General features: G+C 45.3%; 2 protein-coding genes across 6 annotated transcripts in view; one reads left to right on the top strand and one right to left on the bottom strand.

Moving 5' to 3' along the window:
• The window catches only part of CTNNA1 (catenin alpha 1), a 119707-nt gene that overhangs the window by 57294 nt on the left and 38381 nt on the right, over window positions 1-24032 (bottom strand). The gene's annotated exons all lie outside the window — the stretch shown is intronic.
• On the top strand, window positions 613-7984 carry LRRTM2 (leucine rich repeat transmembrane neuronal 2). Of its 3 annotated transcripts, none has more exons than XM_032702795.1 (2): window positions 613-1191; window positions 1527-3266. In XM_032702795.1, exons 1-2 carry the CDS (start codon window positions 1188-1190, stop codon window positions 3071-3073), a joined length of 1551 nt encoding a protein of 516 aa, XP_032558686.1. In that variant the 5' UTR covers window positions 613-1187; the 3' UTR covers window positions 3074-3266. The 3 variants fall into 3 exon arrangements, with proteins under 3 accessions (XP_032558686.1, XP_032558688.1, XP_032558687.1); XM_032702797.1 differs by having other exon boundaries at window positions 617-1191; window positions 1976-7984; XM_032702796.1 differs by having other exon boundaries at window positions 617-1191; window positions 1955-7984.

The following is a 24032-nucleotide window of genomic DNA, read 5'->3' as shown; positions in this document are numbered from 1 at the left end:
CAGTGGGTGACAAGGCAGCCCTCGCACTGCTCCGAGCCCCGACTGCGAATGCCAACCTCACCATTTCCTCTCCTGCACTCCAGTCTCCAGGAAAAAGCAAGTACAAAAGGCACCGTTTGGGAGGAGAAAATAGATTTTCTAGTTTCATAACCACACACTGTCAAGCTGGATTCCAATTAAATTTTTCCTGTGCCCTAATGCAAGCTTTGCTTTTTCCAGAAATTTCTCCTCGCCTGAAGCGCTCGCTCCTGTCCCCTGCTCCTGGGCTGTACTTCTGACACACCACCTCAGCCACTCGACTGCTCTCTGCCAGTCTTGCAGGGACCACAGCCACACACAGTTGTTACACAGAGCTTTCAGCTGCCCAGACCCTCTCACCTCCATCAAAGCCGGTGCTGACCAGCAGCCTCTATTCAAACTGTGCGTATTTCGCATCTGAAAGTTCCTTTCACGCAGGGATATTTAGCAGAAAACTGGGAGCAGCAAGCACTCAGGCACTTCCACCCGCAGCTCTGCACTGCTTTTAACCCCAGCTGAGCAGAGCCAGTGCAGATGTGGGGGGAGCAGGGGGGAGCAAGTCTGCCCTGCTCCTTCTATCGCAGGGACGAAGGACTCTTGCCGACGGATTTTTTCCTCCCTCTATCAGTGGTCTTTAACACGATCACAGTATGCAGCACAATGCTTTAAAACAGCAAAGCTTCTGGAAAACCCAAACAAAAGGAACGTCACCAGGTGACGTCAGCCTATATAGAGCCCTGTGTGGTCGCAGCGCATAAGCAAATCCATTCTTGTACCGCTTCCCTGAAAAGCTTTTCAGTAAATGCACTCATGCTACTACAGGAGCTTCTCTCAGCAATAAGCCACCCATCTGCCATCAACAAGTTAGGACTAAAGGAAGCCACAGCTGCGGAAAAGGAAAACGTGAGCTTCAATTAACCAGCTGAGCAGCCACGGAGGACGAAAACTTGTATTAAGATTTAAAAATTGCAGACCTGTCAGAGGAGATCAAGGCAGCGATTTCAAAAGGAATATTCCAAGAGAGCATCGTGGATTCGATTTTGCACTAATATCAAAGGACACTAAACCCAGTCAGTTATTCAAGGCTGTCTTACATTAGAGCCTTTCACAGACTCACGGCGTTGAGTCTCAAACTACGACTGAATGCACCCTCCAATGTACTCAAAAGAATGGGTAAGTTCCTGCGTTTCTCTCTTCCTTGTATAATGAATGACCGGCTCTGCTTTAAAGGAGCAGTTAGGTGCTAAAGCTGATTGCTCTGCACTGAACCTTATGAAAAAAATGTTTTCCGATAGTGCCACTGTAAACCCTCCGTAATCGAGATAAAGCCTCCTCCTAAGTGTAATGTCCAAGTATTCGGGTTGTGTAGTAAGTTGTTTCTTGCATTTAGAATTAGCTTGTCGGAAATGCATGGCAATGTTATCTGCAGTGAAATCTTCCACTGTGATGTTCCAAGTGTACTGATAAGGCTATCCTATCTTGTTGTTTTCCTAAATTATATTCTGCAGGCTTACATTTCAAGTGGCCATTAGGGGCTCGTATGCTGGCAGCACTATATGCAATGAGTATGGTTTTAAAAATGCTGCCTGCCTTGGGCATGGCTTGTCCACCAAAATGTCGCTGTGAGAAGCTGCTCTTTTACTGTGACTCTCAGGGGTTTCACTCAGTGCCAAACACCACTGAAAAGGGCTCGCTAGGTTTGTCACTGAGGCACAATTATATTTCTGAACTTGAAAGGGATCAATTTGCAAGCTTCAGTCAACTTACTTGGCTTCACTTAGATCATAATCAAATTGCAACAGTCAGAGAAGATTCTTTTCAAGGACTGTATAAACTTAAGGAATTAGTCTTAAGTTCCAACAAAATCTTTCATTTGCCAAACACAACTTTTAGCCAGCTGCTTAACCTGCAGAATTTGGACCTCTCTTTTAATCAGTTATCCTCTCTGCACCCCGAGCTCTTCTACGGCCTTCGCAAGCTACAGACCTTGCACTTGCGATCCAACTCCCTGCGGACCATCCCGGTCCGCCTGTTCTGGGACTGCCGTAGCCTGGAATTCCTGGATTTGAGCACAAACCGCTTGCGAAGTTTGGCTCGCAATGGATTTGCGGGATTAATCAAGCTGAGGGAGCTTCACCTAGAGCACAACCAGCTGACAAAGATTAATTTTGCTCACTTCCTCCGGCTGAGCAGCCTGCACACGCTCTTCTTGCAGTGGAACAAAATCAGCAACTTGACATGTGGGATGGAGTGGACCTGGGGCACCTTAGCAAAGCTCGATTTGACTGGAAACGAAATCAAAGCCATCGACCTAACCGTCTTTGAAACTATGCCTAACCTTAAAACCCTCCTCATGGATAACAACAAGCTCACCACTCTGGATTCCAAGATCCTAAGTTCGCTGACATCCCTCACCACCGTGGGCCTCTCCGGCAATCTGTGGGAATGCAGTCCAAAGATCTGCTCCTTGGCCACATGGTTGAGTGGCTTCCAAGGTCGGTGGGAGCACTCCATCCTCTGCCATAGCCCCGACCACACCCAGGGAGAGGATATTCTGGATGCAGTGTATGGTTTTCAGCTTTGCTGGAATTTATCGACTGTGGTTACACCCGTGGCTACGACGTACACGGCCCCGACTACTGAGTACACGAAAAGAATCAGCTCTTCTCATTTCCATATGGGAGACAAAGAGATTCCAACTACGGCAGGCATGGTCGTTACCACCGAAGAACATTTCCCCGAGCCAAACAATGCCATCTTCACTCAGAGGGTAATTACAGGAACAATGGCTTTATTGTTTTCTTTCTTTTTTATCATTTTTATAGTGTTCATCTCCAGGAAGTGCTGCCCTCCTACACTAAGAAGAATTAGGCAGTGCTCAATGATTCAAAACCACAGGCAGCTCCGATCCCAAACGCGGCTGCATATGGCCAATATATCAGACCAAGGACCCTATAACGAGTACGAACCCACCCACGAAGGACCCTTCATCATCATCAATGGCTATGGACAGTGCAAGTGCCAGCAGCTGCCCTATAAAGAATGTGAAGTATAATACCTACAGCCCATCACAAAGTAAATCAGATAAGTAACCTATTTTAAAATTGTAGGGGACCTACATCAGATTCTAATTTTTACAAATGTTGACATAAAGCCTAATTTTCCAAGCTACTTAATGGAAACATGGTTTATGGAGTGGTGCAGTATTTTTAAGTTTTTTAAAAAATAAATCCATAATATTTTCAGTGTTAAAGAAGCAATGATTACATTAAACTTGCACTCCTAACGTTTAAAAGAGATGCTCACCTCAAACTATGTAAAATGTTTCATGTTATGTAACTATATGACTGCGTGTAAACATTTATACCCAAGTCTCCATATTCTACTTTTTCTAATGAAAAGAGTCTGAGGGGAAGGACACTGTACAGGGATCTGAGGGGGACATACACTCCGTTTGTTCCACTGCATCTGGAGGATCCCAAACGCTGCAGCTGGCTCGGGGCACTTTAAAGGCAGCTGAGGAGGAAGATTTATTTTCCTTCTCTGATAATTTCACTCCAATAAGAGATGGGAGGGGAAACGGGGAAAAAAAAAAGCAGCAAAGGTCCAGGTGGGAATTTCAGTGCACTGGGGATCGGTGAATTTGTTTTAAATACAGTTTTGCTCTCTGCATATTCATAGTTTGGCTCGGTGAAAGGGACAGCAGGCACAGAAAGGAGCAGTTCACACGGGCACACACACCCGGGCAGGGTGGGCACACACACGTGAACAGGACGACCCTCCAGGTGTTCCCAAAATGGCCACGTAGCTTCTTTAGGGAGGCTCAGCAGGACGGGATCGATTCTAAATATTAAGTACATTCAATACTTCTCAGCTCCCTGGTTTGACTTGATGATGCTTTTCATGAATTCAGGCTAATTACTTAATGACTGTGAACAAACAGCATTTCAACACCTTTTCATGTGTAAATACCCTTAATGCAAGGTTTTCTTAATTAAAAGTAAATATCAATGATGAGGTTAAGAAGAAGAGGGAAGGAAGAAAGGAAGGAAGGAAGGAAGAAGCCTCTCTTTGTCCCCCCGCTGCCCCCCCAGCCGAGGCTTCCTCTCGACTGGAAGCTATTTTCATGCACTAACTCCACTGGTTTCTGTGGAGACAGAATCAGCCCCTGTAATATAAGCTCTCACTTGTCCTCCTCTTCCAAAATTCAAGATTAAAAAAAACCCCTTCTGACAAGTTAGGATAATATAATTAGATTATAGAATAGTTCACTGAAAAATGTTTCGTTTCTTACTTGATATGGGACAGAATCTAAACTAGTATGACTTTTTAAAAGATCGTATATAAATCTATATACACACACACACCTCATTCTAAGGAGTAATTTGGTTTCTTTAGCCAGAAGTACCATATTGCTATTTATACTCTATTATGAAATTATATGTAAATATTTGCAGATCTATGCAGCGATGGTGGTACTCAGATGCCACAAGGGTGGGGGGTGGGGGGTCTGCAAAGGATTACATTATTTTTAAGTCAACTACTCAATTATTGTAAACATTCTAACCAAAGCTAAAAGGTCCAGAGGGATGGAGAATTATTTTATATATATATACATGTATGTATAACTAAAAAATGTGTTGTGTCCAATGCTGCAGTGTTAAACAATTCCCAGCACATCCTGATGAAGAAACAAAATTCCTCACAGTGTTGCCATACCTTGAGCAAATCCATAATTACAGTATGCTAATTGTGATGTACTAAACTATCCTGCAAACTTTTTAAACAGAAAAAGCACTGCATAAAAATCTGTTGGCTATTTCACTCTGCTTTTCTCTATCTGTATTACCACTTGGTGAGGTATTTAGGGTGCAATTATACAACAGTTCAATGTTTTCTTGTGAGATGAATTTGTCCAAGGCAATTATAGCAAGACAAGTGACTTCTGTTAAGATTTTACATAAAGATTTTTCAATTACTGCGTTTGAATATATTAATTTGCATAATTTTACTTTTACATACAGTTCCCTTATAAAACCAATATTTTGTTTACTTCCCGTGACCCTGTATTTTAATGGAAGAGATCCAGTGAAGCCTAATGGTTTTCCACAGAGATACCTTTGAACCCTTGTAACTGTTAATACTACAATGAGTCCATTTACACCTATTCTAGGCAATTAACTTCTGCTTTTAACTGACTACAAAAAAATCCCGCGGGGTAGGTGGACAAAGAGCAAATGTTCAGTATGATTAAATCCCATGTGAGGCAGCAGGCCAGACCTAAGCTGAGAAATGCAAACCCATATTGGTATCCAGGGGTTTTTAGCTGCTTGTAGAAAGACCTGCTTCATTCCTTCCCACAAGTAGGTGCTCACAGCTCTTCCCTGAGGTCCAGGCTGCTGCTCTGCTCGGGTATTGCTGCCAGCAGGGACCTGCCCTGCCTGTGCACCTCCCTCACCTCACCCAACCATCACGAGGGGCTGCACTGGGGGATTGGGAAGCAGCCACAGTGGGAATGACTTCCACGTACAGCTGCAGGGTACCAGCAGAGACAAAGTTATCACTGAGCTCATTAATTATCCTGGCAGCCAAATCATCTGGCTACACTGTCATTCCCCATCAGATGTCAACACAGAACTGTGATGGCCCCAGCTGCACCTGCAAGAAGCAGTTCCAGCTCTGCCCTCCAGCCCAGCAGAAACCCTTGCTGTAGGACAGTTCAAAGGGTGCCATGTCAGTCTTCCACAAGGGAACAAGAAGTGGTTGCCTCATGGAGAGCCGAGGTTTCTCCCAAGAAGGTGCTTTCCCAACAACCCATCTCTGAGCAGAAACCACTCCATCTTCATTAGCTTTTAATTATGCCCAAGCAGAGCAAAGACAGATGTGCCAGCAATGCTGGATTGAACCCTCTTCTCCATCCCAGCCACTCACACTGATTTTCCAGGCATTAAAGTGCTGTTCCAGTGCCTCTCCAAGCAAACCCACCCAGGCATCCAACCTCTCTCCCCCACCATCATTCCCAGTTTCCAGTGGTCCTGCAGTGCTTGGCTCCCAGACAGCTGAGCAAGAGGCAGCAGCAGAGCCCAGCAGGCACCGTTCCCTCAGGGTGACTCCCTGTACTCCACACTAATGTGCAGCCAATCTCCCAAATGCCGTGGTTTATGGCTGCCATTTCCAAAATCATTTGTTGCCAGGTTCCAGGCATAAGCAAAGCAATTCTGCAAACATTACATTTAGGGTAACAGGTATCATAAAACTCGCAGAATGTCAAACACTAGCAGTGAAGTCGACTTGGATTCCCTGCGGAGGGGCAGGGAATGGCAGGCAGAGCCATCGCTCTGCACAAGGACACAGCCACAGGCTGTTAATATTTCTTATTTTAAAGTTACTGTCTTCCACTTGCAATTGCTTGTGACTCTTCCAGGCAAGGAGGGGATTGTAATAATTGTGCTACTCGGCAGTCTCTGATTTATTTTGTTTGTGGAACGAGAACCACGATGATTTGGTTTAAATTAATCGTATTTCAATACGAGTGCTGGCTGATGACAAGAGCTTGTTAACGCGCTCTCTCCAAATACCATCTCTGTTGCACAGCCTCAGTTTCTACAGATGCTAAATGGCATTACAGGTGCTTCATTCAACACCTCCGGGCACAGCCTCAGGTGTTCAGGGCCTTTTAGAAAGGGAATTTCTTGTACTGCTCTTAAGGTCGTTGTCCCACCCAAAGATCTCCAGGCTTGCTGATCTCCAGCCAGCTTCTCCTGCTTCCCACCCTTGTGTCAGTGAAAGGCAAACCCAGCAGCACAGGTTCAGTTTTTGAGTCATCATCCTGGAACAGGGCTGAATTAATGCTCTCAGTTAGTCGCTCTGCATTAGATCAGTGTTTAAATGCACACAGCTAAAAATTACTCGATGAAGGGTAAAATGGGTTAGCGTTTAGTCTCCAGCTGAAGTGTTCCTCTGCACTGAGCTCCAATTCCCTATCAGATGGAAACGTAATGAATGCTGCTCTATCAATGTTTGGTTTTGTTTGCTTCTCCCCCAAGTAGAAATGATCCGATTTCTCAGTGATCAGCCGCATGCAAATCTGAGCATCTGAGCTTCTGTCCCATTACATCCCTCAGGAGACAGTGGCCTATTGCTAACATGTAAAATCAGAAACATCCAGTGGCTTTAAACCAGAAATCTGCACTGCACACTTATTTTTAACGTGTCTAAGGTAATTTCTGTACTACTTTAATGGAAATAAAGTTGATTTAATTTTGTGATCTGTGTAGCTATCAAAATCCATCTGTTCAGACCTATGAAATTTACCCAGAAGCTGAATTTCATCTTTCTTATGAAGTTTTCCATAAAAATTTAACAAGTTCAAAGGGAGATACAGTATTTCTTCTCCCCCCAAAAAAGGAAGAGACAAGGAAACAACAAAAGTCAAAAGTAGCAGCTCCTCCCTCCCCACACCTTCTTTCATTGCAAAATGTCCCAGATGCTAAAATTAGTGCTGGGCTCTGCTTTTTAAGGTGCCACATTAGCAGGATGCTTAAAGATTATTTCAGAGTCAGCTGGAAATTCAGCATTTCACATCTCATATACCTTTAGAGAGGTTTCTAGGGAAAGGTAACAGAAGCCCTGAGGGGTATAATCAAGCCTTAGATGGGGTAAAACACCATGCAGGTTGTACACCTCTGTGTAAGCACTGAGAAGCTATGCCTGCCATCCTCCAACTACTCCTTTGTAAAAAGTCAAACAAAACCCATCCCATTTTTCTTTTACTAATGAAAACACTAGTAAGTGAACTATTCTACCAGCTTAGCAACCTGAGATTACAGAGAGTCCTAGATGAGTCGTGTTTAAATTACGTTTCAAGAGCCAACTTCTGGTGGGAGGGGGTGTGAGTAATGGAGTAAAACAAGTGCAGTGTACAGAAGCATTTTGTTATTAAAATTGTGTATACTGTAAAACCGAATTTGCCTCTTTCTTCCTCCCTTTTCAAGCAGAGGTGTCAAAAGCTCACCCTTTCACAATATGTAAACACCAGCCTACACCCACTATCCCAAGCAGGCAAGGCAGGTTTGGCCCAGTCCGTTTGCCAGAATCCCACCAAAGCCAGCACCTCAGTGAGCTGGGCTGCACAGGTTCTTCCCAAACAACATGTCTCTTGACTAGCAAAACTGCCTGAACGAGCAAGATGAGAGTGAAAACCGAAGCCAAGCCAAACTCGTGGCCTGGAGGCTGAACTCCTGTGAGTCCCTGCAGCAGGAACAGCTCAGGTAGCACCGTGAGCCCCAGCACCAGCTGGCAGAGCTGCTGGGCCCTGGCTCTGACCCTGGGGGTCCCCCTGGGTCACCAGGTGGAACACCATGACCACCTGCTGGTCATGCTGCCAGCCAGGAGCGTGGCTTTTCCAACAGGATCACCCTGCCAACAATTTAGCGAGGACACACAGTCCGTACGGTTCAGAGATGTCAAACTAGCAAGACATCCCTTCAGCTCTGAGTCACAGCCATCTGGGAAGTGTCACAGTGCCTTCCCTGTACAGAAAGGGTTCTGTCTATGGGCCACCACAGCAAACACAACGTTCAGAGCCAGAGTGCCTCAGTAATATGGGAAGAATTTCTGATTTTGAGATGTGACAAGTTCACGGACACAACCCAAAAGCCTTGATACAAGAGCTGAACGAAAGAACAAGTTCCAGGATGTTCCAAGCTGATTACATGCACCGAACTGCCAGCTAAAATCATTTTAGTAACTAAGCCTTAGCTGCATTTACTTTTTTTCCAAAAGGTTTGGTTGGAACGAGTTCTCAAGGGTTTTAAATGTCAGTTGGCAAACTGCCTCTTAAATCCTTCTAATACTTCAAAGCAGCACATGATATATCTATTTTCCTAAACTCTTAGAGAATAATTTTACGAGAAAAAGCATCTCAACTGCAAAACCAGTTGTTCCCACAAGCAAAGGTAAGACACCTAAGAGAAAAACCAGTATTCTGAATATATTATGCAAAAGCTTTAAATCCAATAGTAACAAGGAAATGTCAACATCACTAGCAACTTACTTTTATAAATGTAGGCTCTGTTAAGACAACTGTAAAAAAATTGAGACTCGAGAATTTGACTGGAGAGGACTGTACAAATAAACTGAAAACTGCAGCACTGGACAACTCTGACTCCCTCCTCCACTGAGTGTCCAGGCTAAAACCCTGATGACAATATTTACTGTAATCTGTTCTCAAAGTAAAGTTTTACAAAATCATTGTTACTTAACCAAAAAATTAATTACCATGAAGATATTAGGAAAAAACCTGTACTATAATGAGTTAAAGCTCTATTTGCCATATTTGACATCAGATCCACATGCTCTGGGTCTTATTTGGAAGAAATTTTTTCCCTGTGAGGGTGGTGAGGCCCTGGCACAGGTTGCCCAGAGAGGTGCTGGCTGCCCCTTCCCTGGAAACATTCGAGGTGAGGTTGGATGGGGCTTTGGGCAACCTGATCTAGTTGAAGCTGTTCCTACTCATTGCAGGGGTGTTGGATTAGAAGTCCTTTCAGGGTCCCTTTCACCCAAAACATTCTATGATTGGGGGGGGGGGGAAGACAACTGTCTCATTAACAAAATTGGTTTTTATTTCTGTGATGGTTTTGGCTGCAAAGGGCACCGAGCAAACCTTTCTGGGCTGACAGGTAACCAAATCCTGATTTTAGTTCCTCAGCTGGTTTTAATCAACAAGGTCTATAATTCGACTTTCCTCCTGTCTAAGTCTGCTAAAAGGACAAGACTAAAGCGTTAAATATACACAAACATCTCTGAGACCATCTGAACTGGCAGCATAAGAACCAGGAGCCAGAAACTGAGCTGTGACCAGTAGGGAATACACCTCGAGTTAAATCCAAGCTCTTCTCCCCACTGTGACACAAACACTTCCAATACACACACAAGCAAAATTAAAGGCTATTCCCTACTACCAGGACATTTAAAGGAAGTAATAAATCTTGTTTTTATAAACCAAATTATTTATTTTAAATGCCGTTGAAGTAACTTACCTGTTTTCTCCCAGCAGGCTCTACTACTTTTATGTCGAATACTCAAGCAAACTACACACAGACGAGGTGCTGGTTTTCTTTTCCACCATTCCCTACCCCAAAGGGTGGGCAGTGCAGCCACTGTTTGATATAGGTGCATCATGCTTTACACCAATTAAAAACCCAGCCATATTTCATAGGAAGTCTTCAAGTAAGTGGAAAAGGTTCATCCATCAAGAAGGTTCTTAAATAATGAATGAGTCATAATTCTTTACAGTCAAAAGCAATTAATTTTCTGTATTGTAATCAGGAGAATAAATCTGAAAAATCCATTCTAACGGCTCTGAATCTAAAGGTAGTGTTGCAGCTGAATTTTTAATCTTAAAATACAGGAGCAACGAGGGCTTCTGCTGTTTAAACATACAATCTTCTACCAAACAGAACAGCTTTACTGCATATTTAATAGGTAGAACGGGTTTTGCAAGACCACATGAGACAGCATTAGATACAGGAAATGCATTTCAAGTAGAAAGGTCCTTCCAAGATACCTCTCAACTGTACAGTCACTAAAATACTTGAAATATCTTTTAAGAAGTGTACAAAATAGTCAGAAAAGCTTATTGCAAAAAAGTAGTTTTACTTATGTGTTTGCAAAGAGCTGAAAATATTGAGAAGAGTGTTAATGTAGAATCCAGCTCAACTGGATTCAACAGCAACTATTCCTATTAGGATGCATTTGCTCTCTTTCCTACTAACTCCTAAATAATCCATCACGTATCCAGAACCTCTGCCTCAAAAGCCATGTGCTGTTAGCTGGGACTCTCAATTTCTGCCCTCAAATAGATTGCTTCAACCCTGACACCACTTTAGGTTTTAAATCTTTTAGAGAAAAAAACCTGTAAAATTAATAGAGCTCTTAGTAAAGCTAATAATGACACAGTCTGTTAAGAGAGAGAACATGGGAAAGGGGACAGGGACACAGATTACAAGGGAGCTTCCATCTCTAAAGACACCACACCACAGCTAACAGGGGGAAACACACATTCCCCTGCACTGCAGCCACTCTCAGAAGCTTGTTTAACAACTTCTGCTTTGAGTAAAGCAAATTTCAGCTACCCAAGCAGCCCACCTGATCCAGAAGGGAGTCACGCAGGGAACATCCTCAGCACACGCCTATCAAAGGATGTGAGCCAGGAACAAACCACTAAGTTGGGAAAATCACACAGCAGGCCCCCATTCTGCAAGCCCCCAGGTCTAACCACACACCTCTCATTTGAAGAGCACAAGATATTAAAGCATCATCTCTGATGTCCTCAGGAGAAGACATCATGCTTCAGTAAAGACATGTAAGTACTTATTGATCACGTCTCGCCCTCAAGCGTGCCATCCCCAAATAAACACAACATCTGCTTGAAATTCTGGATGAATAATTCAAAGGTTAAAGAATTCCTCTTCAAGCTTTCCAGATAGTCCTGAAGATGGAAATAGCTGTGTTGCTGCTTCCAGGTAGGACAGACACCTCGCTCAGCACCCGGGGAGCTGCAGGAGGATGCAAGACTGACCAGAGCACAGGCAGCCAAGCTGGGGAACTCCTAAGGACAGCCAGAAGCTCTCTGGGTCTCAAGTGTGTAGCTTCAGGGGTCAGGCCTTCAACAATCTCACAGCCACGGGGCAGGCAGGCAGAGAAAGCTTCCCTAGTTTATATTCTTCTCTGTGGATGACGGGCTCAGCTCTGGGATGTCTATTAGCACCACGGTAGCCGAGGAGCCTGGAAATAACAGAGCTGTGACTACATGACAGATGCCTTTTGCCTGCAATTAGCATCCAGAAACTTCCAAAAAGGCTAAGGTTAGACACCTGATTAGGCTGAACTACAAAAAAAAAAAATACAGTAAGCTCGGGCAGGTACTGCATCTCCAACGTGACGCCACTGCTGAACAGAACAGAAATAAGGTACCTCTGACAATTCCCGGAGATTACAGTGACAGGGAACTTTCAGGAGGTGTCTGTTCACCCTTTACTGGAACTGCTCAATGTCCCACACGTAATGGGCTCTTGCCAGGTATTATTCCCTGCCAGAGAGCGGAGAGCAACTCTCCAGACCAGCTAAAATATGTCCATCCTTTGGATGAGGAACATCTGCTGCCCACAGTCAAACTAATCCAACACCCACAGAGCCCACTGCACAACATCACAATGGCATTCCAGGTATTTACAGACCACTCCAAAATACCTTCAGTGCTGGGAACTGCTGGACACGCTGCAGTGCTTCTTCAAGGTTAGGATTTGTCAGCAATGTAAATATTTATTGGCAAACCTGAAACTTGGAGAAAACCCACCACTGCTCCAAATCCAAGAGGTGTTTATGGAATGAGCTCAAAGCTCTTGCCTTCATGCCGCAGAGGTGCCTCTCCCCAGCAGAGACCAGGGCAGCAGCCAGCACCTGACACGCAGCGAGGGTCCTGTGCAAAGAGCAGGGTCATTACAGGGAGATGTTTACGTGGGAGATGTGGGATGTGCAGTGCTCAGCACCCTCCTCTGAGGCAGCTGAAGCCTCCCCAGGCCCCTCCTGTGACTGAGAGTTGTCCGACATCACACCCTAAAACGTGGCAGCCAAATGATGTACTGTGGAGGTAGACACAGCCAGTGCATCCCGCAGATAAATCCCAGGGATATTGCCCCCTCGTGCCTACAGCTGTCTGTGGACAACAATTCACTTGACAAAGCACGCCAGGGACAGTGTCCAGAGACACATGAGAAAGGTTTATACCACATTCAAGTGAGCTGATGCTACCACTCTGCAGACTGCTTGCTTCTTCTCTCTGGGCTCTCCATCACCTGAATATGTCACAGTAAAGCTGCACCATCAAGAGAGGAACTTTCTGACATCTACTTTTACTGTCCATTTATTCAAAATCAGTAGTCTTCATCAGGCAAATTAAGTGATCATAGTTTTAAAAACCAGTTTCAATTGTTAATGCAAACTCAGCTCCACTGCAGCACATTGTTCACTGCAACTCCTCCAACTCCACCCTGGGCTGGAACAGCCAGGAACAAAACTCAGTCCTGCCTGGCCATCAGACACTCTCTGGGAGCCATAAAAATACAAGGAAACCACTCCAAAATTATGAGGTTATGCAAATAACAAAGCAACCCAACCACCCCATCCCTCTAAAACATTCATTGTGCACACATATGTGATTAATTAAAATATATACATATAAAATAGAGATGTTTCAGGTGGATTTACTGTGTAAAATATGAAATGTATGCAATCAGTGATCCTGGGGAGCTAACTGAAATCAATATTTAAAAATGAGACACAAATCTCAAAAAAACCCCTACTGATGGTGAAGTTGAAGGGAGAAAAAAGTCTAAAGTTTCGTTCTTTTTTAAATTACTCTCTGCTGTTTGCTACATTTGCTTATGCAAGAGAAACATTTTTAACTCCTGACAGGACTAGGACTAAATGACAAGTCCACACACTTGATGCAGACTGTTCACAGAGACAAGGTGAAAAATACGATAAAGAACATGAACAGGTTTCAGTGAGCTGAGCCAGGAAAAAAACCAAACCCACACCCCTTCTGAGTAGAAAACAGGACTTTTTCTGTGATTATTAAAACAGCTTCTACCAAAGCCAGTATACAGCCTGATTCCAGCTTTGAAAAGTGATTTGGTTACTTCCTTTTTTGTGTGCAATGCACACAAATCAGGAAAGGCCTGCTTTACCACTGTTATCAAAAACATTCCAGAGCCTTTGAACTAAATATTTCAAGTTAGTAACATATTTCCAGTTGCTTCACTAATATAAAAAACGCTCCAAAAATCTTATTTCTTCCTATGAGAGCTATAATTTGCAACTTCAGTCTTGCAGTCTGTTCCCTAATGTCAAAGAAAATTCAGGAGAACTCACAAGATAGTCTTCCCCCAAATTTCATTCTTTTAACCTTAGTGGCAGCTGACCAAAAGTTTCAGGACTGCTCCAGGCTAAAACCAATTCCTAATCCCTGTAACTTGCTCTACAAATCCCAGCTAAGGGCAATGCTGAAAGCAGCTGGAAACACTGGGACTGGTTTGTAAGAATTCCCATCTTAAGAACAACCAAATGTGGCTGCCCCTGGATCCCTGGAAGTGTCCAAGGCTAGGTTCGACAGGGTTTGGAGCAATCTGGTCTAGCAGAAGATGTCCCTGCCCATGGCAGGGGGTGGAACGAGATGAGCTTTACAGTCCCTTCCAACTCCAACCAGGCTGTGATTCCGTGAATCTCAGTTATGAAGTGACAGAATTCACCCCCTGCCCCTGCAGGAACCCAATTACTAACCTGGACATATAACCCCCTCCCCACCTTGTGCTCCTGCTGGAGGGGTGAGGAGAGATTAAATTACAGGATCTTCCCAAGGAACAGTAACTGGGCAAGTCCCTGTCAGTCCCTGAGGCAGTGGCAGCACCGGGGATACAGGTAAGTGCAGGGGTGAGGGTTGTGGATTGAGCTGTTCGAGGGGTTCCCAATGTCAGCAAAAGCTGTCTGTCCCAGGATCCTTCCGGACAAACTGCCCAGCCCACAGCTGGATAACCGTGTCACACGATGGGTGAGCAACCGGGTCATGGGCCGGGCCCACAGGGTGACTGTGACTGGGCTGACATCAGGCTGGCACCGGCACTAGTGGGGCTCCACAGGGCTCCATCCACAGCCCAGAGCTCTCCAACAGCTTCATTAACCATGCGGATGCAGGAAGGGACACTGAGCAAGTGTGCCAGTCACACTGAACCAGGAGGAGCCAGTGACTCCCTCAAGGGCAGAAAGGTCATGCAGAGAGACCTGGACAAATCAGAGGGCTGGGAATCACCAACCATGGGAAATTCAACAAGGGGAAGTGCTGGATTCTGCCCTGGGATGGGGCAACCCTGGATGGACGGACAGACTGGGAATGAGAGGCTGGAAAGCAGTGCTGGGAAAGGGCCTTGGGGGTCCCAGTCAGTGGCCAGTTGTCCCTGAGTCAGCAGTGCCCTGGCAGCCAGGAGGGCCAACCCTGTCCTGGGGCATCAGGGAGGGGATTGTCCCACTCTGCTCTGCCCTGGAGTGGCCTCACCTCAACATTGGGGCAGTTTGGGGGGACACAATGGAAGGAAGGGATTGAGCCATTGGAGAGTGCCCAAAGGAGGGACAGGGAGATGGGGAAGGGCCTTGATTTGAAGGTGTGGGAGGACACTGAGGGCACTTGGTGTGTTCAGCTGGAGCAGAGGAGACTGAGGGGAAACCTCAGTGCAGTTCCAAGTGCCTGGGCAGGGGCAGAGGAGGGGCAGGGACTGAGCTCTGCTCTGGGGGGACCAGGGACAGCAGCCAGGGAACGGCTGGAGCTGTGTCAGGGCAGGCTCAGGTTGGATCTCAGCAAAAGGTTCTTCCCCCAGAGGCTGGTTGGGCACTGCCCAGGCTCCCCAGGGCAGTGGGCACAGCCCCAAGGCTGCCAGAGCTGCAGGAGGGTTTGGCTGATCCTCTGGGGCACAGGGGGTGACTCTTGGGGATGGGCCTGTGCAGGGCCAGGGGTTGGACTGGATGATCCTGGTGGGTCCCTTCCAACTCAGCTATTCTATGATTCTGTAAGTCCTCTTTTGAACGATGGTGAAATCAAACCTTTAAAATTACTGTCTAGTGCCATCAATATATTATTTCTTGAGGGGAAAAAGTGTTATTGCAACAGCAGACAGTAATTTTTTTACTATTATTTGCACCTGTGATGTGGGGGAGGAAGGGAAGGGATGAAGAGAGATGGTTGTTGAGTCTGAAAAATAACAGATTCTCAAACATTTTGTACTACTTTTGTGTATCACTACCAGGTAACAGAGCTACCACTGTTCTCTTAAGGCTTATTCTTATATCTAAAAGAAGGCAATAGCATAGGTTTTATGATATACAGCACAAAGACTCTATACCTCTACAACACACATCCACCACTGAAGTAAAAATACCTATTTATACAGATAAGTAATGGGAGGAAAGTGCCAGGGTGCCAAGAAAGTCATCCTGCAACAACATAGATCTTTTCCTTAAGAGCTCAAAAGAAAACCCAAATTGGCAATAATACATCATATGCTAAAACTCAAGTTTTCATGGAACTGACATTCCCCAGTTTCCATTAAATTGTGATGCTGGGGCGAAGTTGGGACCCCACAAGCCAGACCTGGACCCAGTGTTAGCAAAGCTAATGTACCTGAAACCTTGTGCAAAATAGAAGCAGTTTATGTTTCTTATTCCCCTGACCATGTTTCCTAGTTGAGCTCAGGCTGAAGGGCTCTGACTTGCCCCAGCTCAGTGTGCCTGGGCCCCCCCCCGCTTCAAGCAGCACTTCCCCCTGTGATGGAAGTGCCTCAGCAACAGATGGGAGGCAGAAGAGTGTCTGGGCTCTATTTCACACAGCTCCAGATGTAAAGAGGTTATTTTGCAGCGAGTCTGGCATCCTGCTCCTCCTGGAGTGTGCAAATCTGTCCTCCTCCTGCCTCCCTCCCCTGAGGTGCAGGCAGGTGCAGGAGCTGGGGCTCAGAGTCCAGCACCCCATCCAGGCTGTCCTGCTGTGCCTCCACACACCAAGGGCTGGCTGGGCACATGTCCCCTCCAGGGCCACTCTGCACCACAGCCCCCACCCCCCCAGAAAGGAGCAAAACCTTTGTGATGGAAAAACAGTAGGACAGCACCATCAGCCTCCAAAGGCCCTAGAGATGGATCAGGACTACTGATAAAAGCTATGTTTTAAACCTACACTGTTTCTCCACACAGCACTAGTCCAAATTTGAAAAGGTTCTTCCCCCAGAGGCTGGTTGGGCACTGCCCAGGCTCCCCAGGGCAGTGGGCACAGCCCCAAGGCTGCCAGAGCTCCAGGAGGGTTTGGTTGATCCTCTGGGGCACAGGGGGTGACTGTTGGGGATGGGCCTGTGCAGGGCCAGGGGTTGGACTGGATGGTCCTTGTGGGTCCCTTCCACCCCAGCACATTCTGTGCTCCTGTGACTGCTGTGCAGGTGAGGCCTGATCCGGGCTGTGAGTGACAACCAGGAGCTGGAGAAGGGCAGCCCAACATTTTGTCAACACTTACAGCTGTTTCCTCCCAAGTGATTTTGTTGAGTGACGACTAGTTAGGCTTGGCTACAGGTCAATTCATCTCACTTTCAGCATGGCTGGGTAGATGGGAGCAGCAGGATGGATGGGGGAATGTCTCAGAATACCAAATCAGAGGGACAAGCCACTTCTGCAGGAGCCACCAGAGAGCTGCTGGGGCTGGTGGATAATTCACTACTGGAGACACCTTTACAGGCCTGGTTTTTGGGTTTGATGCTGATTAGTAACCTTTTCTAACAAATACCTCATGTTTTTCCTCTGCAAGTTATATGAACTAATAGATGTATCTAGAAACATGAAAAGCAGGCTGAAGTTTACACCTGTAGTAATTGTAAAAGCCTTGAGACATTGTAGTTTATCGTATTTTACATGTGTGTGAAAGACTTCAGAAATATAACAACTAAAATTGGAACAACACAGACCCCTGCAAAACTCAAATTAAAACCAGTGAGCCAAGACAGCATATGCCCTTTCCAAGAGGAAGAGAATGCATTATAAATCTGGGAATAAAGCCACCTAACTCCTGGCAAGACAGCTTGGAGAAACAGATAATAAACCAATCCTACCAATACAGTCACAAGACTTTCAAAGTTTGAATTAATGTATCCTTTATTCATTATTAGAAATATAAATAGCTTTAATTTGCAACAGATTTTTAAGTACTTCCTCTAGGAAGAGATTCAGCAGCCTTGACCTGTAATACAGCAACAAAGAAACCAGGTATCAAGTTGCCCTTGATGGGAAGCAATAGGCATTAAAAACCAGAAACAGCATCAAAAGCTGACTAAGAACCTCAAGCCTCACCAGCACCAAGAACAGCAGTACCTCCTCTCCATCATAAAATGGCCTGGGTTGGAAGGGACCTTAAAGCTCATCCAGTGCCACCCCCTGCCATGGGCAGGGACACCTTCCACTAGCCCACGTTGCTCCAAGCCCCGTCCAACCTGGCCTTGGACACTTCCAGGGATCCAGGGGCAGCCACAGCTTCTCCGGGCAACCTGTGCCAGGGCCTCCCCACCCTCACAGGGAACAATTTCTTCCCAATATCCCATCTATCCCTGCCCTCTGGTAGTCTGAAGCCATTCCCCCTTGTCCTGTCACTACAGGCCCTTGTCAATAGTCTCTCTCCATCTTTCCTGTTGGCTTTTTCAGGCACTGGAAGGCCACAATTAGGTCACACTGGAGTCTTCTCCTTTCCAGGCTGAACAATCCCAAGTTTCCCATTCTTTCCTCCCAGCAGAGCTGCTCCAGCCCTCTTATATCTTGGTGCCTCCTCTGGACTCTCTCCAGCAGCTCCATGTGCTCCCTGTGCTGTTCCCCAGGACTGGAGGCAGCTCTGCAGGTGGAGCATCTGTGGAGGCAAGTGAAGGTCCTGAGAAGACAAAACAGCTTGGAAGCCTGGCTGCCTGGGGGGGGATGGCTCTGAGTGCACTAAAGGAAGCCAACAACCTTATTCTCATCATCTCCACTTACCCAAAGCAAGTGACTCACCGGGGCACTGTATGAGATTAAAAAGCACTGAGAACATGGCATATGTAACTTCATTTCTTACAGAGGCATCACCAAGCCATTATTTACTAAGCTAACTAATTAGGCAGCCACCCTTGCAGATAATAAGAATGCATTAAAGTATTTAAAATTCCAGCACAAGCCTGACACATACAAAGTGGTTGCCCTTCTTCAAAAGAAAACGAACGTCAAAGGAAATAAACCATTTAGGAACAGTCAGCACATCTGAGGTGGAATGGGAAGGTGGCATCACCTAAGTGTTCAGAAAAAGGCAGGGAAGGAAAGCAAAGCAGAGTGCCATGGGATGCAGAGGCATTTCAGATTTTTATTGTATTAGTCTCTACTTGTTAAGAAATCATTAGATAGACGATTTAAATTAGCATTAGATAGATGATAAAGTAACAGCTACCCAAAACAAATAGAATTAATCTACAGAACTGCAAAATCTGGCACAGAAAAACAGGGAAATTGAAGGTACTTAAACTGAGAGTAATCTGAAAAACCCAGCTGGTTAAACTCAGAAATAAGCTGTAACTGAATATACACTTCACTGCAGTCTAGCACTGAAAGCACCCTTCCCTTTACACAGGCACTGCTCCACAAGTGGGTAATATAACCAAAGCCACAGAGCAAGTTTACAAAACACAGAGTAATTAATCCACTGGAAATAACACCAGGAATACTCCCAGGGGATACGAGTGCCCTGTGTACTTGATGTAGTTGTGCTCTCTAAAAAAACACTTCCTAAAGTCCATCTGAGGGTACCCATAATTTGGGAGGGAATGAGGGGACATATGTTTCCACAGCACTACAAGAACTGGTTGGGGATAAAAATTTAGGGGCAGTTTGGAGAACTCAGCACCTGTCACCAAAAAGCCAGTTTTGAATAAGCCTTCACGAGAGTACATGGGGAGTACCAGGACATGAAGATTTGCTTAATTATCACCTTGCTCACTACACACATGTTCCTCACAGGATCTCCCCACTTACTGCTCCCACAGCTGAGTCCCTGGGTATCTGCATATCCAGGAGCAGCCTGTGAGGGTGAGGAAAGCTGTGTATGACAACAGTCGGAGATCAGCAGGAGCCCACAACACCCAGGTGAGCCTGGGCAGCCACCTCACCTGCAGCTACCAGAGAGCCCACCCTCACAACCCCAGAACATCACCTGCTGTATTTATTTGTGAAGACCTTGCCTTCCTCAGCTAAGAGGCCCCACAGGAGCAAATGTGCCCATCTTGCAGGCCATCAGCTCCAAAGGGGTCAACTGCTCAGGTACGAGGTAGAAGGGCTTTTAACTTCTTTCTCCTCAGTTATTTCTGCATTAACTTCTTGTTTTCTTGGCTTTTTTCAGTCCAGTGACCTCTAGAATTGGGATTCTTTGACTCCTGGAGAGATGCCCAAAAACTCATTCTGCCTCTAAGGAAATTCACAATTTGGCATTTAAGGGGAACAGTATCAAGTGATATGGCTGCAGTCTTATTTTGTGCTTGACATCAGAGCTCTCGAGTCACCTTCTTCCACCAAAATGGCTCAATAAAGACAGTCCTCAAAGGAGAGCTTCAAAGGCACAGCAGGGGAGAGTAAGCCAGCCCCACATTACCCACTTCTCCCTTCACAATTCAAGGAGCTGAGTGGTGAGGTGAGGGATACACAAACCCTTTGGAAAGAGAGAAATGAAGTTGAAGCCACAGATGCAGAAGCCACCCGGGCAATACCACATGGCCAGTTGCTCAACCTCTACACAAGCAGAATTAATTGCATTAATTCTGGGGTTTAGTCAAGAGGTTTCGAACAAAATTAATGCATACTTAAAAACAGTGCACAGTATTGGGTTAAAAACAGGGGGACAGCATGGAAATGGAGGTATCTGACTTGGGAACATTCACAGCTGCAATTCAGCTGCTGGGAAGCATCCATCCAAACCTTGCAACATGAGATACAGGACAAACTCTGTGTGCTACAAACAAGTCCCAGGGTTTCCTACTCTGGGGTTTCCTACGGGGTTTTTTTTAAAAGCATCATATGCCAGTGTTGCAGGTCATAAGTTAATATCAGAAAAGAAACTTCAAAATAGAGTAAAGTCTCAAACACATAATGAGATGGGTGTCTTGAAACTGCTGGACAACACTTCAGGATCTCCAGCATTCCTTAATATTTCTGTGTGTATTTTAATTTTGAGAGATATTATGCAACTACATTCATATATCAAGACAACGTGAAAAGAAATTTAACAGTATCAGAATTATTTGAAGTCTTGAATAGTTTAGGATAGTCAGTGTCCCCACATCCCCAAACTGTCCCTATGTACAGTCTCACAGACAAATCTTCATCTGTCATTGTACTAAAAATAAACCAAAACTGGGGAGGAAAAGGATGCCTGCCTCACTTGCAGGTGAGAACCTTAATCCAAAATTCAATCAAAGGCAACAAAAAGTGTCTTTTTTTTTAAAGGGATCCATCTTTTAAATACAAGGTCAAACTAAATTCCCTAAAACCAGCAGCAGAAAAGCAAGCTAGAAGGACACCCTGGAGGAAACCTGAAGCAGAAAGGGCTGGGTGGCCAGAAACCCCCACCCAAGAGCACCTGAGCCTTGCCGAGCTGATCTGAGGGTCTGCAAACACCCAGACTGACCTGTCCTGCACCCCCAGGAACTGCTGCTCATCTCTCTCCAGTTACTCCACTGCACATTCCCACATCATCCATGTTTCCTTTGCCCCACACATACTTCACTCGCAAGATATCACATCTACAAAGCTGAGCCACTTCTAAACCTAGAACCTTCTGTTTTCAGAGCCTTCCCCCCACCCCAAAGAGCTACCAGGCTTCATTTCCCCAGATCTTCCTGCAGGTTTCATACAGTAACTGATAACATCAATTCAAGTTATCATATTCAGTAAAACACAGCTGACAGCACCTCAGGCACACTGAAGGCATTCTGAGCTGAAAAGAAATGTGCTTTTTCTGGCCACATATGGCAGCAGTAGAGCACCCAAAGAAAGGCAAAAACCTTGTTTCCTGACAGTCAGAGGTTAACATGAAAGCCAATAATCCACGAGCAGCTGCACATGGCACAATGTTTGTGTTCAACCTGACACACAGATGATAAAAAAAGCCACCCTCCACTTGTGAAAGGCACAGATATTTTGTGAAAGCAAGTTCAGAACCATCTGAGTTTGCTTCTTCACTGCCTGCTGCCCATTTTGCACATGCCCTGGTTTTTCCCTTGTGGCCTGATGCTGAGGGAAAACTTTTTTAGTTGGCACTGAGAAAAATGCACCTTTTAGCCCGCTTTGCCAGGCAGCTCCTGGCCTGACAGTCTGTGGTTTGCTGCTGTGATTGTAAAGAAACCACTTTTCTAGAATGCCTGTTCAGCAAGAATAATTTTTGCATATACAGTCTCCAAAGTCATAAAGTCAGTGTTTTCACAGAGCTGCAGCAGAAGGTTTTTAACTCTGGCATGCACAAGCTGGCTCTGCTGTTTGCCCTCTACCTCCTGTCCCTCCTGCTAAAGGAACATGTCCCGGTGCCAAAGTTCTCTCCTCTATTTCAACAGCTTTCCAAGATACAGCTTAACCCTCATCCTTTCCTCCGACACGAGAAAGATTAAGTCACTCTTCTGCCTCTATTTAAATTCCAGAGGGCTGCCACTACTTGGATAAGCCACAAATGCTAATTATTCTATATTGATCCTGTTGACTTTCTGGGACAAAGAAGGTCTAAAGCTCCAGGACACATTATGAGCATTACAGAACATCAGCTTTTTTACACAGGATAAACCAAGTTAAGCAAGAGCACAGTCTAGACAATAAATCCACATCCAGAACAGAATATCCAGGTTTCCATCAAGACCTCTAACACTTGTGGTACGGTCTGTAAAAAAGATGAAGTGGTACCAGACACTCATAGGGATAGAACTGTCCTCATTCTCTCCCTTCATTATCTGCTGAATTCCATCTTGCAGATGGACAGGAACTACATCCAGAGTTTTTATTAGATCATGGCAAAAGAGAAAAGGGGAAGTTCAGGACTTGAGATGCAAGTATTTTGTTACAAGAGCCATGGTATTCCAGCTTTGCAATAATTCCATCATCCCTCTCCTCCGACAAGAGGAATTTAAAAGCCCAGTTGTGTGTGTAATACTTCTGCACACTGAGAGCATGATCCTGCTAGAGGCTAAAAGACTGTTTATCCACAGATCAGCAGACACTGTGCAAATGTACATGCTCCATTCCATCCATACTCCTTGATTTTGACTTTGAGAGACTACTCAAGTATCACCAAAGGGAGTTTCATTATGGGTGACTATATATTTAATCTTACATGGGCAGATAAAGTTCAAATATTTTCCTACAAAACAGTACAGTTCAAATGAATTAAGCCATAATCCACAAAATGTTAAAGCAGAATCAGTGCATAGCATTAGAGCATATTTATGTAAAATGATTTACAGGTCAATGGGAGTAAAACTGCTAGATGCCAACCACCACATCTTTCCACCATCTTAAATGTTATTTCATCAACATAAGAATTAGAAAGGTCTGGATTTATAAGGTAATATGAGAAGATTAGATACGTGTTACATGTGCTAACATTAGAGATGGACATATGTCTAACAAGAAAGGAACAACCAGAAGTTTCACCAGTATAAAACTAAAGGGGTAGGGGAGGAAAGGAGGGATCAAGTAGGTTGGAAACCTTCACTGCCACTGCAGGTATTCACAGGATTCAATTCCTACATGTAGAGACAGCATTAGAGTTCAGTTTTCCTGCACACATGGCTGCAGTGAGCACTGTAAGTGAGAGCAGCAACCTTCCTCCTTTTACATATATTAAGAGTCTACAACAAAAGTGCTGCAAAGCATAGAAAGGCTGCAAGTGTGAGTTCTGCTGTACAAGGCAGCTCAGACTAAGTCCCAACTACTGTCAAATCTATTCAACTCAATAGAGTTCTCTCTAGCAGTTCTGCACCAAGTGAGCAGCAAAGGCTGAAGGCAGTGAGTGGATGGAGAGCAGCAATAATTTAAGATTTCAAGAGACTGCTAAGCTGATGCTGGAACCAGACCTGAGGTGAATGCTGGGCTTTGCTAGGTTTCTTTCAGGAGGCACTAAGCCAGCCATACGTTTCTTTAAACAGTGCATTCTCACTGCAGACACAAAAACTGTTTTGGGCCTGAAACAGTATCCAGGACTCCCAAGTTGTGCCACTGACATCAATGCCCTGGCAGCCTCAGCAGAGTCTGACACGTACCCCCACCCATGGCAAACAACTGGAGCCCACATGTGCTGCCCTCCCCCCATCCAGGGCCAAGTGTCCTGAGTTGTCTGGGATCTCTAAACCAGCGATCTCCCACGCACATGCAGGGTAACCACT

The sequence above is a fragment of the Chiroxiphia lanceolata genome, chromosome 15 (assembly GCF_009829145.1).
Source record: "Chiroxiphia lanceolata isolate bChiLan1 chromosome 15, bChiLan1.pri, whole genome shotgun sequence".
Taxonomy (NCBI): Eukaryota; Metazoa; Chordata; class Aves; order Passeriformes; family Pipridae; genus Chiroxiphia; species Chiroxiphia lanceolata.
The sequence above is the reverse complement of the archived record's forward strand: the minus strand, read 5'-3'. Positions and strand labels throughout refer to the sequence as shown.